This window comes from Rhinolophus ferrumequinum, chromosome 6 (genome assembly GCF_004115265.2).
Source record: "Rhinolophus ferrumequinum isolate MPI-CBG mRhiFer1 chromosome 6, mRhiFer1_v1.p, whole genome shotgun sequence".
Lineage (NCBI taxonomy): Eukaryota > Metazoa > Chordata > Mammalia > Chiroptera > Rhinolophidae > Rhinolophus > Rhinolophus ferrumequinum.
The window spans coordinates 62,418,202-62,433,294 of record NC_046289.1 but is presented as its reverse complement, the minus strand read 5'-3'; the positions used below and the strand labels follow the sequence as shown (position 1 = coordinate 62,433,294).

The window sequence follows — 15,093 nt, the reverse complement described above, 5'->3', positions numbered from 1 at the left end:
AGGGCCGGGTGGGCTTGGGGAGAGTCGCACTGAGTTGGTGGAGAGGAGGATTCTGAGGGGGTAGTAGTAATGGGTCTCCTGAGGACGAGCTCGGGTGCCGGCCGGAAGATCCGAGTGCTGCGAGGTTAGCGGGCGCGGAGTTCAGCTCTAGGAGCGGCTGGTGCGGGGTTCCGGCCTCTTTGTCTTCGCTCCCTCCGGCCAGGTCACTCTCAGAGCCGTCGTGCAGTCCCCTCCAGAGGCCCCCAACCCGGCTAAGGCTCTGAGAGCACCTTCCGGTCCATCCCCGGGAGTGTCTCCCTCTAGGGCTGTCCCTCAACCCACTCGCATCTATGTCCGCGGGCCAGCCTCACCCACCCGGGGTCGGCCCCAGGCCCGGCAATCCAGCCTCCTAGTCCAGCTCCAAAACCGGAAGTCCGAGTGGGTGACTCAGGCGCTGAGGGCGCATGCGCAAAGGCAGCTACCAGGACTCTCCGGCGGAGCCGGGGCTGGAGCTAACGGGGAACCCAGCAGAGCCGGCGCACTTCCGGACGCGGCGCGTGGACCCCTTTCCCGCTCCCTGTGCGCTCCTCCCGCAGCAGTCGCGGCGGGTAGATTCAGGAGGAACCGTAGGTCCCAAAAGCCTGTGCACGTTTCCAGAAGGGAGCATTCGACTCTGCGGTCGCCTGGAGAGGCGCTGGAGGAGGGAGCGACGTATATAGGGACTTGAGATCCGGCGTGGGAATGATCCACGAACTGCTCTTGGCTCTGAGCGGGTACCCAGGGTCCATTTTCACCTGGAACAAGCGGAGCGGCCTTCAGGTCTGTCCGGCTCAGAACGCGGAAACTGACGGGAGCTGAATGGGTAGACCTGAGCCAAAACGTGGGGGAATTCTGAGGGACTGAGGGGGCGGGCCTTGCAGGGCCGAGGGGCGGGGGGAATGGCCCTGCTCAGGTACTGGAGGGCAGTGCCCCGAGGGGCCTACGGCTGACGTAACACCTTGAGAGGGCTGGGCTTAGGCTGGGAAACGGAGGGCAGACCCAGAATGACCCCGCCTTCGGGGAGGGAGAGAGGGAGCCCCGAATCCCGCTTCAAGTTGAGGTGTTTGAGCGAGTTGCTGGGCAACTGGATGTAAAAGTGAAGGAGGCACTTTCTCCCATTTTCTCGCTTGCACTGTTTTAAATTGAGTTTTGAAAGCTAGACCAGAGGATAACACACAATAAAGGTTCAGCCAATTTTGTTGCATGAAAAAAAATGAATGATCATTTCTCAGGAAATTTCCCTCATGATCATTTCTCAGGAAATTTGTGCAATAGGAGAACTTGGAAGGGGGCCTTCCTGTAACCAGGAATGCATGAGGAGGAAGGGCTGTGTACTAGATGCATTATCTCATTTACTCTTCATAACCACCTAACTCCACACAGATAGTAATGAGCAAGCTTGGCCTTGAACCCAGGTCTGTCAGGCGCCAGTATCTGAACTACTCTTGTACTTCTGCCTCCAGTAATGTTATCTAATCCTCTGGATAAGTTAGTAACTAGGTATTGTTAGCCCTAGTTTACAAATGAGCAAACTGAAGCTCAGAGAACTTTTATGGTTGGTGGTTAGTCCTGATAATGGCAAGAGTTGTAACTAGCTCTGTCTAATGACAGTCATGCCTATTCATATGAGACTTGGCAGAATAGGCTGGGGAAGAGCAGAAAAATTATATTTTTAGTCTATAAAACCTATAAACCAAACAGATTCCTATTGTTATTTATTTTCCCCTGTAAAACTAGCACAATGCCAGGCATATAGGAGGAAAATGTTCAGGAAGTATTTGTGTGTGCTTTATGATCTGAAGTAAAAAGAGATAACAATATAGAAAAGATAGCTGCCTTCCTTTCTTATAAAAAAGTTTCCATCAGATGTTTTCCTCAGGGTCTCAGCTTTAAAGTCACCTCAGAAAAACTTTCTCTGACCATCTCTTTCAGTATCCTCCTCCCCTATGCCATTATTTTCTATCACAGCAACTTGTTTTTTTCCCTTAGAGGACTTAACCACAAGTCATATTATTTATTGTTGTCACCTCTTCCTAGTCTTTTTCTTGCACAGATTGCCCATGGAGGCAAAGACCACAGTGGTCTTCATGGATGTACCAGAAGCACCTGGCACAGTTTGTGCCACAGAGTAGATATTTGTGTAAAAAAAGGCCACCAAAACCAGTAAATACTGCATACTTTCTGCAGAGCAGTGGTTTTCACATTGAATAAAGGGGAAAATTGTCATGAATGCCCAATGTTGATAAAAATCATTTTATTGTCATATTGAATATGTATACATATTACGCTAAGTATAAACTCAAGCATATTGCTCTCTTGAACAGCTATAAAACCAAATATTTTTACAAAGTAAGCAAAACTACCAAATTTACCAATTCACATTAACACTGGCACTATTGACATTTTGGACAGGATAATTCTCTGTTGTGGAGGGCTCTCCTGTGCATTGTAGGATGTTTAGTAAAATCCAAGGCCTCTGCTCACAGGAGGCCAGTAATACCCCGAGTTGTGGCAACCAAAAATATCTCCAGCCATTACGAAATTTCCTTTGGGGGGCAAAATTGGCCCTGATTGAGAACCAGTGATATAATGTGACATATACTGTTGTTTTGCTGAAACTAAATCACCAACATTGAATTTAATAGTAGAATGACTTTGCCACAGATCTGGCTTTATATTTTCTGTTTTGACTTCAGTAACTCTAACGTAGAGAATGCCTGTTCATATAACTAGGTTACACCAAATGATATCAATAACTTCAAGGTATTGTTTGCTGTTATAGAATAACTAGACCTTCAGCTTTTCTAAAACTGTGCCAAAAAGCACTGCTCAAAATGCCAGTTTTAATGGGAGTATCACTTGCTAGCTGGGTAGAGCTGTCCCAATAATAAAACTATTGCTTACATATATTGAATACTTGTTATGTACTTGGCACATGTGATGTACATGTCATAACTTATTTAATCCTCACAATTATTATCGCTGCGTTATAGGTATGAAAACTGAGGCATAGAGAGGTATTGAAATCTGCCTAAGATTTCAAGCAAGTAAGAGGCAACTCAGGGATTCAAACCCAGACAGCCTGGCTCCAAAGACCAGGTTCTTAAGCACTACATCATGATGCCTCTGAGTTATTAATTTGTGGATATGGTTATCATTGTGTTATTAAAATCTACATTAAGGGGATTCCTAATCAAATTATTATGGACTCAGAAACAGAAAAATTCTTCTTTGCCTATTTATTACCACATTTACTGTCATAGAAAGATGGCATCCACAAAATACAATACTCACTATACGAATGTGCAATATGCTAAGCTCTTTGGGGGTAGCAACTATATCTAATCTTGTTCAATATTTAATTTCAGAACGTTAACACAGTGCCTGGGATAAGTAAGTTGGTTGATTCTCCAAAGAAGATATATAGTGGCCAATAAACAAATGAAAAGATGATCAATATCAGTAATCATTAGGGAAATGCAAATCAAAAGCATAGTGAGATACCACTTCATACCCTTTAGGATGGCTATTATTCAAAAAAACAAAAACAAAAAAAACCCAGAAAATAATAAGTGTTGGTGAAGTTGTGGAGAAATTAGAACCCTTTTGCTTTGCTGGTGGGACTGTAAAATGGTGCAGCCCCTGCAGGAAACGGTATGGTGATTCCTCAAAAAATTAAACATAGAATTACCAAATGATCCAGCAATTTCTCTTCTGCATATATATATATATATATATATATATATATATATATATACCTAAAAGAAGTGAAAGCAGGTACTTGAACAGATATTTCTACACCCATGTTCATAATAGCATTATTCACAACAGCCAAAAGGTAGAAACAACTCAGGTGTCCATAGATAGATGAACAGATAAACAAAATATGGCATATACCTGCAATGGAATATCTTTCCATCTTAAAAAGGAAAGAAATTCTAACATATGCTACAACATGGATGAACCTTGGAGACACTGTCCTAAGTGAAATAAGTCAGTCACTAAGTACAAATATTGTATGATTCCACTTATTTGAGGTACTTTGAGTAATCAGATTCATAGAGACAGAAATAGAAGGGTGGTTGACGGGGACTGTAGGGACGGAGAATGAGAAATCACTACAGTGGGTACAGAGCTTCAGTTTGGGAAGATGAAAATGTTCTGCTGACAGATGGTGGTGATGGTTGAACAACAATGTGAATGTACTTAATCCCAAGAACTGTACATTTAACCCTTTCACTGCATTAATTGATTTCAAGTGTTTTTCTCAAAATGTGTCGAAATTCCACAAAAAAAATAAAAAGTTGATATTTTGAGTATTTTATGCATGTATACTCGAACTCTGCAGTAGAGGGAAAGAAAAGATGTTTTGAGCTTGTGGAGTAAACTCGAACACCACAGTCAGCGGATGGGAATATTCATTTGGATATATCTGAACATCGCAGCAAATGAATTAAAAATGGCTAAAATGATAACTTTTATGTATATTTTGCCACATTAAACAAAAAGAACTTTGGTTGAATGAATACAGTCTCTTACTATTTTCTAGTTGAACTGCTGTGAAACCTTTATGTAGCATACTAGGCTATCATTTGGCCATCATTTAAATTAAAGATACAAATGAAAATACAGATACTAAATGTATATGTCTAGTTAAAAGGTACTTTGACAGATTATAGTACGCTACATTTATTTTATGTTTTTACTGACATGAAAACAATTTAAAATCTCATAGAGACTTTGTAAATCCTAAGAATATGTCTGGAGTTTGGTAAAGAGACTTTGCTAAAGGGACTTTGTTGCAACCAGGTCAAAACCCCCATAACCTTATAGACCATCCCTGAAATACTTTATAAGAGACAGGTAACAGTAGCTGCCTCTGGGGAAGTTGACTTATTTTTAATGTACACCATTTTGTATTGTTTGAATTCTTTACCATGTGTTACAACCTATTTCAATAAAGAACTAATTAAGTCAGGGATGGGGAACAGCACCTTTGCAGTGGTTTGAAAATACTTTTGTTATCCAGAACTTACCAGTTTTAAATGGGCATCTTGAGAAGGGAAACGATAAATAGCACAAAGCACTTGAAGCACCTCAAAGACGGGTGTGCAGCGAATCGCAGGCATCAGTGATTTTAGCCTGCTTCCTCTCCTGCAGGTGTCACAGGACTTCCCATTTCTCCATCCCAGTGAAACCAGCGTCCTGAATCGACTCTGTCGGCTTGGCACAGACTACATTCGCTTCACCGAGTTCATTGAACAGTACACAGGCCATGTGCAGCAACAGGTAGTTTCCTGTTCCCAGGAATGTACATCCAGAGGGCAGGAGCTGTGTCAAGCTTTCGGTGAATCCACTGGTAATTTGTGTGAAATGAGCCACAGGAAGTTACAAATTTCTCATCACTGGAATTTTTTCAAGTGAAGGCCAGGTGACACCAGGGGAAAATTCCCACACAAGGAGAAAATATACATAGGGGACTAATTTCGGCAAATTGGTGTAAGAAAATATGCTTCACTTGAGTTTTAGGAGACGTGAATTAAATTAGTTTGAGCTGGATCAGAGTTCCTTTTCCAGAGGTGAAAACATGAAGCATTATCTCAAATTCCTTTGCCATTCTACTTCTAACTGCCCTAGTCACATTGAGTTAAACCAGAGAATGTTCTTGGAACATGGTAAGCATTTAATAAATATTATCCATTACATGACTTAATTGGAAGTCAGTGTAGTGTAGAGGTCAAGGATTTGTGTCCCTGTCTGTCACTCACTGGCCCTAGACTGTGTGACTATAACCTAATGCTCAATAACTAAGGCTTAGTTTCCTATCTATAAAAGGGGGATAGTAGATAGTACCTATCTCATAGAGTTGTGAGGATTAAACATGCAAAATGCCTGGTACATAGTAAGCACTCAAATTTTTTGAAGAGAAATTTTAAAGTTCTCTTTATTTTTAACTGTCTGCAGTTCTGTTGGTGGTAAGCAAAAAGATTGCCGAATTGTGTGACTCTGATTCAGTGATGACTTTCCTAGTTGAAAGACTTATTCTGGTAGAGGAGAAAGACGGGGACTTCTAGAAAGGAAGAGGAAGGATGCTTTTCTGTAACAATGCAGTCAATACCTTCTGTCCCATGACACAAATTGGTTGTCAGGCCTGTACGGGTCATCTATGGGGCAAAGGAGTTGGAGGATAATGCCTTATGTTTTCATCTCTGGGACAGGGATTCTGGTTCACTCAAACTGATTTCATTGCAGAGAAAATACGTAAGCTAAACATGAGTTTTAAATCTAATCAATGCCAGTTTGCTATGAAATCACATTGAGGGCACACTTAATTATCAAACTTGGAACCTGTATATATATATTAATATAGATGAAAAGGCCTCTAATTTTAATTTTTTGTATATAACACCTAAAAGAAAAAAATATGTTCTATATTCTTGTGACTATGGATTTCATCTGATATAATATGTGAATTCTTACTTTCCCAAATTCTAAAGATATCTGTATACCTCTTTTTTTGGAAAAGTAAAAAGCATACTCATTTTCTCTTTCATTATGTGATAAAGGAAGACATTCATTTCTCTGGAGTGACACAAGAATAAAACAAAATTGGTTGTACGCCGATCTACTCTATTTCACCCTATGCCCATGTTATTCTTATTACAGCTGTAAGCATTTATCTCCAGGAACTATTAGTGTCCTTTGCAGCATCCTCTGGCTACCCTATGCCTTATAACCCCAAGCCCGAGCTTCCTACCACATTTGTTGCTGAATTCTGTTACTGTATCTACCACCACCAGAGCCTGATCACCCAAATCAGTACACAGCCAGAGAGGCTAGTCATTGTGGCCTCTAGTCAACTGTTGACCACAGTTCCCTATATAAAACTACAGAAGAAGCTCTTACAAAATATTACAGGTTTCCTGAAAGACGAGCCATATTTGTCTCTTGGTGAGGGTCTCATGACTCCCCATGTAGACCATCATCATTCATGTTCAGATGAATTGCCGTGCCAGGCAGGAGAAGGGATGTTGAAGTCATTTTATTTATTCAGTAAATATTTACCCTCTGTTCAAAGAACTGTGCTAGGAGCTGAAATACAAAGACTGATAAAATGTGGGCCCTTGCTTCCTGAAGCTCTTGGTCTAGTGAGGGGGACAAATGAACAAAAATACAATTCCAGCACTAAATAGAGATGCTATGAAAGCAGCAAAGGGGGAAGCTGTCAGTTTCCTAGGGAGAGTTAGGGAGGGCTTTGCAGGGAAGACATGCTTGAGTTGGGTCCTGCAGGAAGAGTATTTGTCACAAAGATGAGTGCACAGTTATAAGCAGAGCACATCCAAATTCATGGCGGTGAGAAATAGAAGCAAAGCACATTTGGTGAACTGTGGGTAGTTGGGACATGAGGATGTGAAGTTGGAAACGGTGAAAGATAATTTTGAAGAGAGGGTAAGGGCCAGAATGCAAAAGTCATCGTATACCATGTAGAGGAGTTTAGGGATTAGTTTGAGGCAGTGGGAAGCTACCAAAAGGATTTAAGCTGGAAGTTATAAAACTGAGTTGTTTTATAGAAAAATCTCCACTGACTATGGAGTCGTACCTGGCTGTTTGTAACATCTGGGCCACTAGGAAAATTAAAATAACACAAACTCTTTCTCTTCAGTTGGGTTTTCTTCTCACTGAAGCACTGCTTTGATATGGAATTATTTAAGCAAAAACAATACCAGTAATAAAGAATGTCTTCCTCAAGTTTCAGGGTGTGAGCTGAAAAGTTGACATCTGTTTGTTTGATTTCAGGATCACCATCCCTCTCAGCAGGGCCAAGGTGGGTTACATGGAATCTACCTGAGGGCCTTCTGCACAGGTCTGGACTCAGTGTTGCAGCCTTATCGCCAAGCATTGCTTGATTTGGAACAAGAGGTGAGAGAGGAGATACGGGGACAGCCCTTCTGGGACAGCAGATTAGGGCATGTTCTTGAATTTGAAATGCCCTTTAATACGGTCAGGTAGTTAAGAGTGGGCTGTTTTCTGTGTGGCTGGAGGGAAGGTGTACTCTGTGATTGCTCAATCCATGATCAAAGTGGCATGCAGATCATGGCAGATGTTCCTGAGTTACTATATGAGAGCCCTAGCTTATTTTCACCTGAAAATCAGAATTAATAATCTATAAATCTTCATCTCAATAACCTAAAACTAACACTAAGCCCATTCTCAGATTCCTTTCTAGTTTTCATGGATCAAATAGATTCGAGATATTTTGTATGGAGCCCTAACTACAGTGTGTTTCTCGTTGCAGTTCCTGGCCGACCCCCATCTCTCCATATCACATGTCAATTACTCCTTAGATCAGGTATGCTGCCAAAATAACAAAAGGCTTGGAATCTGTTGATATGGTTAGAATAATCTAACTTATGATATTTTCTTGAGAACTTTTTTTCTTCTGGATTCAGAGTCCAGCATTTTATATCTTGTATGCTTTCCTAGATCAGAACTGTTTGAAAAGCTCCAAATTAGTTAAAACTTAATGTCTGAGATGTTAATGCTCTCTATTGACGTCAGTATTAACAATTATGCTAGCCTCAGAAGCAGAATACTGCTTCTATCTGCCATTCTCTGTCTATCTACAGACAAACCCCATAGTAAATTGTCTTAGGATACTGGATCTTGGCTGTTCTGTGGTATTGCCATCTTTATGTTAACTGGGACTATTTAGAAACAAAAGCAGTTGCTGGAGTAATTTTTTCCCCTGTATTTGATTATAGACCCTCCTAATTATTCTGTACTTTGCAGTTCCAGCTCCTTTTCCCCTCTGTGATGGTTGTGGTAGAACAAATTAAAAGTCAAAAGGTGAGAACTTTCTTTTTCCTTTTGCTCTGGTAAGCACCAAGGAAATCTTCTTAATAAATTTTGCCTTTCATTCATTTTCGAAGACCCTAGTTTTTAGCAGTTTTTATTCATTCAACAATATCTGGCTGTGTATCATGCTAAGTATCAGGAATGCAAAAATAAATTATAACCCTGCCCTTAAGCACCTCTTGGTCCAGAAGGTGGGGGAAATGTTAGTAGATGTACCCAAGAATGCTGCCGGGAAGGAGAAGAATGCTGTGGAGGTGGGAGCTTTTTTTTTCTTTTTTTTAATGGAATCTAACTTTTATTTATTTTTTATTTTTTTATTTTTAATGGAATCTAACTTTTATTTTAATTAATTAATTAATTTTTTAAAGATACTTTTTATTGGGGAAGGGGAACAGGACTTTATTATTGGGGAACAGTGTGTACTTCCAGGACTTTTTTCCAAGTCAAGTTGTTGTCCTTTCAATCTTAGTTGTGGAGGGTGCCGTTCAGCTTCAAGTTGTTGTCCTTTCAGTCTTAGTTGTGGAGGGCGCAGCTCAGCTCCAGGTCCAGTTGCCTGTTAGTTGCAGGGGGCACAGTTCACCATCCCTTGCGGGAGTTGAACCGGCAACCTTGTGGTTGAGAGGACGTGCTCCAACCAACTGAGCCATCCGGGAGGCAGCTCAGCTCAAGGTGCCGTGTTCAATCTTAGTTGCAGCAGGTAGAGCCCACCATCCTTTGCGGGACTCGAGGAATTGAACTGGCAACCTTGTGGTTGAGAGCCCATTGGCCCATGTGGGAATTGAAACGGCAGCCTTCGGAGTTAGGATCATGGAGTTCTAAATAACCGCCTGAGCCACCGGGCCGGCCCCTGTGAGAGCTTTTTGCACTAAGGATTTAGAGCTATTGGATGTCGGTCTTGAGGTGAAGCTGAAAGTTAATCCTTAGAAGGAAAGATGGTAATAGGTTTATGGTTATGATGCTGGCAGTTTCCTGAGAATTAGACCGTTGGGTGAAACCCAGATGTTTATTTTATTAGTTAAATATGACTGTTCTTATCACAAGTTTTTATCACATGCATTGCAAAGTTAGGGAGAATGCCTTTTTGGGGCAGAGTTAATAACTCTGAGGAATAAATGATCTGAGATTTCACATTAGAAGAAGACTCTATCTGTTGGTCCCTAATTGGACCGAAAAGGACAAATGGATTAAACATGTTTAGCTCATTCATGTTTTTAAGCTGTTATATTTGTGCCTTAGCTTATTAGAATTGTTCACCTTGATGATTATAAGTAGTTAACCAGTTAATTTGCCAGGTTGCTACTTTATTTTTTTGCTCTGTAAGTACAGAAACTTTGCTGCATTCATTCTGTGCCAGCAAAGCCAGTAGGGAAGGTGCTGTTTGGCCCTTCAAAGCTGATTGCCCTCATCAAATAACATGGAGCTTTTATTGTGCACTTGCTGTATACCATGCACTGTGCTAAGTGCTTCATATACATTATCACATTCAGTCCTCTGAGGGGTCAACTAGGTTAAGTGCCTAGGATCACAGAAATGGTAGTAAGTGGTGGAGCGGGCATATAAACCCAGATCTGTCTGACTCCAACGAAGCATTCTACGTACTAATTATCTCCCCAAATAGAGGGGACCTTCTAGATAAGTGGAGTTAGTGTAAGGTTCCATGCGTAGCTGCACATCTCAGTTGTCCTTCAGCTTCCATTGGCCACCGGAAGGAGAGTGGAAATTAGCAGAGCGATTGCAGATGGGTGAATCTTCCTTCCTGCCAGGGGCTGGTGTGCTCTGGCTCTACAAAGTGAAAAACTGACGTGGTCAAGGGCATGGGCTGGGGGTGAGAATGGGGATGATTGCAGACAGGTACAAAGGATCCTTTTAGAGTGATGGAAATGTTATAAAACTGGCTTATGGTGATGGTTGCACAATGCTGTAAAATTTCTAAAAATTGTTGAATAGTACACTTAAAATGGGTGAATTTTATGGTATGTAAATTATACCTCAATAAAGCAGTTTTTAAAAAAGAGAGAGTCAGAGGACACAGAAAGAGGAAGCAGATTTTTGGAAAACTGTGTACCTTATAAGTCTGAATTAGGCCTGAATCTGATATAAAGAGCTTTCTTTATTTCTGCTTGGAATTTCAACTCTAAATGTTTCTGGTTTCTCCAGTGCAGTAGTTCTCAAACTTCATTGTGCATTAGAATCACCTAGAGCAGATTGTTTAAACCAGGCTGGGACCTGGGCCCTACCCCAGAGATTCTGATTCAGTAGGTCTGCGGTGGGGCCCAAGAATTTACATTTCTGAGAAGTTCCCAGGTGGTTCTGCTGCTGCTGCCAGAGGTGGGGCTGGATGGAGAGGGGTAGGGAGTCCATACTTTGAGAACAACTATTGTGATTTATAAGAAGAAACATACATTTGGTCTTCATATTGTCTCTGGCACATAGCTTCTAAAACCCTTGGAATTTCCTAAGTGATAAGAGTGATCTAGGTGTCTTGATATTCGTAAGGAACTCTTATCCACCACACCTGAGTTGTTAATGAGTTGACTTTTGGAAAGCATCTAAGGATGGGGGCTGGTTGCCAGGGGAACCAGCTGTGTGATTGGAGGGTTGGCACTTTCAGCCCCACCCCTCCCCACCTGCAGGGTGGGAAGAGGGGCAAGAGATTGAATTCAGTCACCCGTGTGGCCAGTAATTTAATTAGCGGTGCCTATGTAATGAAGCCTCCATAAAAACCCAAAAGAACAGGATTTGGAGAGCTTCCGGGTTGATGAAACAGACCGCTTCCCTGTGCCATCCCAAACTCCCTGGGACCAGAAGCTCCTTTGTTTGGGACCTCGCCCTAAGTATCTTTACCTGGCTATTAATTCACATCCTTTGATATCCTTTGTAAAAAACCAGTCATCTAATGAGTAATCTGGTTTCCTGAGCTCTGTGAACTGCTCTAGCAGATTAATGGAGCGCAAGGAGGAGGTCATGGGAACCTATAGCCAGTTGGTCAAAGCAGAGGTAACAGCCTTGTGACTGGCGCCTGAAGTGGAGGGCAGTCTTGTGGGACTGAGCCCTTAACCTGTGGGACCTGATGCTGTCTCTGGGTAGATAGTGTCAGGATTAGGTTGAATTGTAGGACACCCCAGCTGGTGTCAGAATTGCTTGGTGGTGTGGGGAAAACCCCACACACATTGGAGTTGGAGTCAGAATCGGAACTATGCATAGATCTAATGAGAAAGTTTATCCCCATTCTCTGCTGGGTTGTGCCCTCTAGAATGAATATAGAATATGTGTTTGTGCTACATGAACTATTAAAATGGAATCCAGTTTGAAAAGGCTGTATTTTCCACAGATTCATGGTTGCCAAATCCTGGAAACAGTATACAAACACAGCTGTGGAGGTTTGCCTCCTGTTCGAAGTGCACTAGAAAAGTAAGTCATGGCTCAGTTGGGAACCGGAGCAGGGTGGGTGGTTAAGTGAATTTGCACCTGTTTTATTTTCAGATCATCCCAGGTTTCCCTCTTGGGAAAGTTATGACCAGGATAAAAAACACCCATGAGCAGAGGAACTCAGTAATCCTTATGATGGCTCAGAAATAGGATGTGGGGACAGAGTCCCAGAGAGCAGTTTCCAGGCTCTCGGCCTCACGTGGAAAGGTGCTGGCTCGGGTAGTAGATGGCCATCAGCTGTAACCAGTTAGCCAATTAGCCACTGATATAACTGCTGTGACTGCGTTGGTTGGTTGGTTGGTTGGTTGGTTGGTTGGTTGGCAGGCAGGCAGAGAAGCGGACGGCGAATTGCGAATTGTGTGAATCCTACTTTCTATCTCTCCAACCCAGCCACCAGCGAGAATATAGTGGTATGACTCCCTATCTGTGGCTCCGTTGGTGTTCCTTTTTGGCCTCACCATATCCTGCGATCTTATGTGGGGAGCGGGACCAGAGATCCTGCATGACACCCCACATGACAGAGGGTTATAAAGCATTGAGTATCAAAGCTAGGATCTAGTTGCCCAGATGCCCTTGAGGCATCCTTTTTAATTTGGGGATCTCATCATCCTTGGGGAATTTCCATCACATGTGCCAGATAATGCTTAGCTATTTCTAAACTTGGGTATTTTGAGAACCTGATATTTTCACATCAAGGTCCTTAAAAATGTTTATACTTTAGAATCCAATAATGCCACTCTTAGGAATTGTATCCTAAAAAAATTATTCAAAAGAAGAAAATTACCATATGCACAAACATTATTCATTGTAATTTTGTCTACTATATCAAGACATTAGAAGACAGCTAAATAAAAATATATTCACTCAATAGACTATCAGACCATTAAAATTACCAATACTATAACATGTAAAAATAGTTTTTATAATACTAACTGAAAAAAAGATACATAATTATATGTATCTTAGGATTACAACTATATGCGGAGTTTGAGCAAAGAATGCTCATTTGATTGATCTTTCTAGTTCCCTCTTCCTCCTTGTTTTTAAAAACGATGGTGTGGCATTAATTGCAAAATTGGAAGCAGTGATCTCTGAGGCCCTTCACAACTCTTAACAATCTCCACCTGACCACTGCACAAGTAAGTCCACAGAAGAGTAGGAAACTTTCTCAAAGTGGTTACTATCAGCATAATTTTAATACAGTTTTTTTCTTTCTTAAAATGTGTATACACTTTTTTGGCACCCTCTGTATATATGTAAATATATATAAATACACACACACACATGCATGCCACAATTTTTTTGCTGCATCATTAGAAGATAGTCACAGATATGATGATTAACCCCTAAGTACTTCAACATGTATTTCTTTGGAAAAGGGCACTCTCTTATATAACTTCAATACCATATTACACCCAAGAAAGTTAACATTAATTCAACAATATGATATCCAAAATATATCTGAATTTCCTCAGTTATCCAATAAAAGTTCTTTGTAGCTGTTCTTTTTTGCATTTGGTTGTCATGGCTTTTTAGTCTCCTTTAATTTGGAACAGTCCTCTTCCTTGCTTTTTTTTTTTTTTTATTTTTGATTACATTGATGTTTTAAAACTCCTGACCAGTTGTCTTGCAGAATATTCTGCAATCTGGATTCTTCTCATTATTTCCTAATGATTAGATTCAGGTTAAACATTTTGGGTTGCATCATATTAGAAGGCACAGAAAGTAAGTTTGTCCCATTACTGGTGTTGTAAAGTTTGATTACTTGGTTTAGGTGTTTTCTGACAAATCTCTCCATTTTAGAGGGACATTTTCCCCTTTATAATTAATCTGTTAACTGGGAATGATCCTTTGAGACCATGTTTATATCCCATTCTACAACCTTTTTGCGTTTTGTTTTAGTTTCTGCATTTTGTTGGATAATACTTTTTCCAGGTATACCTGCCTCTCACACATTGAATCTACTCTCCCTATGTGATTCCAACAAAAATAAAACAAATTTAATACTGTGTTAGCCAAAAAGAGACCCCTGTAAGTCCATTTATTCTTAACAGGAATCATCAGTTTTGAAACTTTTTTTACAGAAAAGGAGGAAAAAAAAATGTGTTTCTTCTAAAGGACTATTAGAACATTCACTGAACATTTCAGACTTCAGTATGTAGGCTACAAGTTTAGAAATTTAATCAGTTAGTACACTTGCAAACATTTAAATTAAAATAGCACAATTATTTTTAGCTTAATTGGTCATTTCCCTTCTGACTCATAAACTCTCAAAAGCCTCTGTTTATGCTGTAGCAGTTTAAAGCATGCCCTCTGCACAGTTGTGGGGTTAGTGTTAAGTGGACTTCTACGGCTCTTGCTTTTTTCCCAACTCAGAATCCTGGCCGTGTGTCATGGGGTCATGTATAAGCAGCTCTCAGCCTGGATGCTACATGGACTCCTCCTGGACCAGCACGAAGAGTTCTTTATCAAACAGGGTCCATCTTCGGGTAACGTCAGCGCCCAGCCAGAAGAAGATGAGGAGGATCTGGGCATTGGGGGGCTGACAGGAAAGCAACTGAGAGAACTGCAGGACTTGGTGAGAGCACAGCAAGGAGCCTGGCGTATTCCTGCCAGGAGTCAGAAAAGACGGCCGCCAAATGACCTTGTGGTCCTCCCTTGTCCCTCCAAGTTCATCACAGCCTGGGCAGCTTCCATAAACTCTTTAGATGTAAAACACTTGGCTTTATCTTAGCTTGATATTTAACTTAAACATAAAACTTCACTTAATATGAGGCTACAAAATAGAAA

General features: G+C 41.2%; 1 protein-coding gene across 1 annotated transcript in view; it reads left to right on the top strand.

Moving 5' to 3' along the window:
• The first annotated feature begins 501 nt into the window (after positions 1–501).
• Positions 502–15,093, top strand: part of TUBGCP4 (tubulin gamma complex associated protein 4) — a 31,712-nt gene continuing 17,120 nt past the window's right edge. The window contains exons 1-7 of the mRNA XM_033107885.1: positions 502–798; positions 5,179–5,307; positions 7,816–7,938; positions 8,315–8,368; positions 8,809–8,865; positions 12,206–12,285; positions 14,680–14,881. Of these exons, the coding sequence (XP_032963776.1) occupies positions 721–798; positions 5,179–5,307; positions 7,816–7,938; positions 8,315–8,368; positions 8,809–8,865; positions 12,206–12,285; positions 14,680–14,881 (723 nt within the window). The 5' untranslated portion in view covers positions 502–720. The remainder of the gene's footprint in view (positions 799–5,178; positions 5,308–7,815; positions 7,939–8,314; positions 8,369–8,808; positions 8,866–12,205; positions 12,286–14,679; positions 14,882–15,093) is intronic.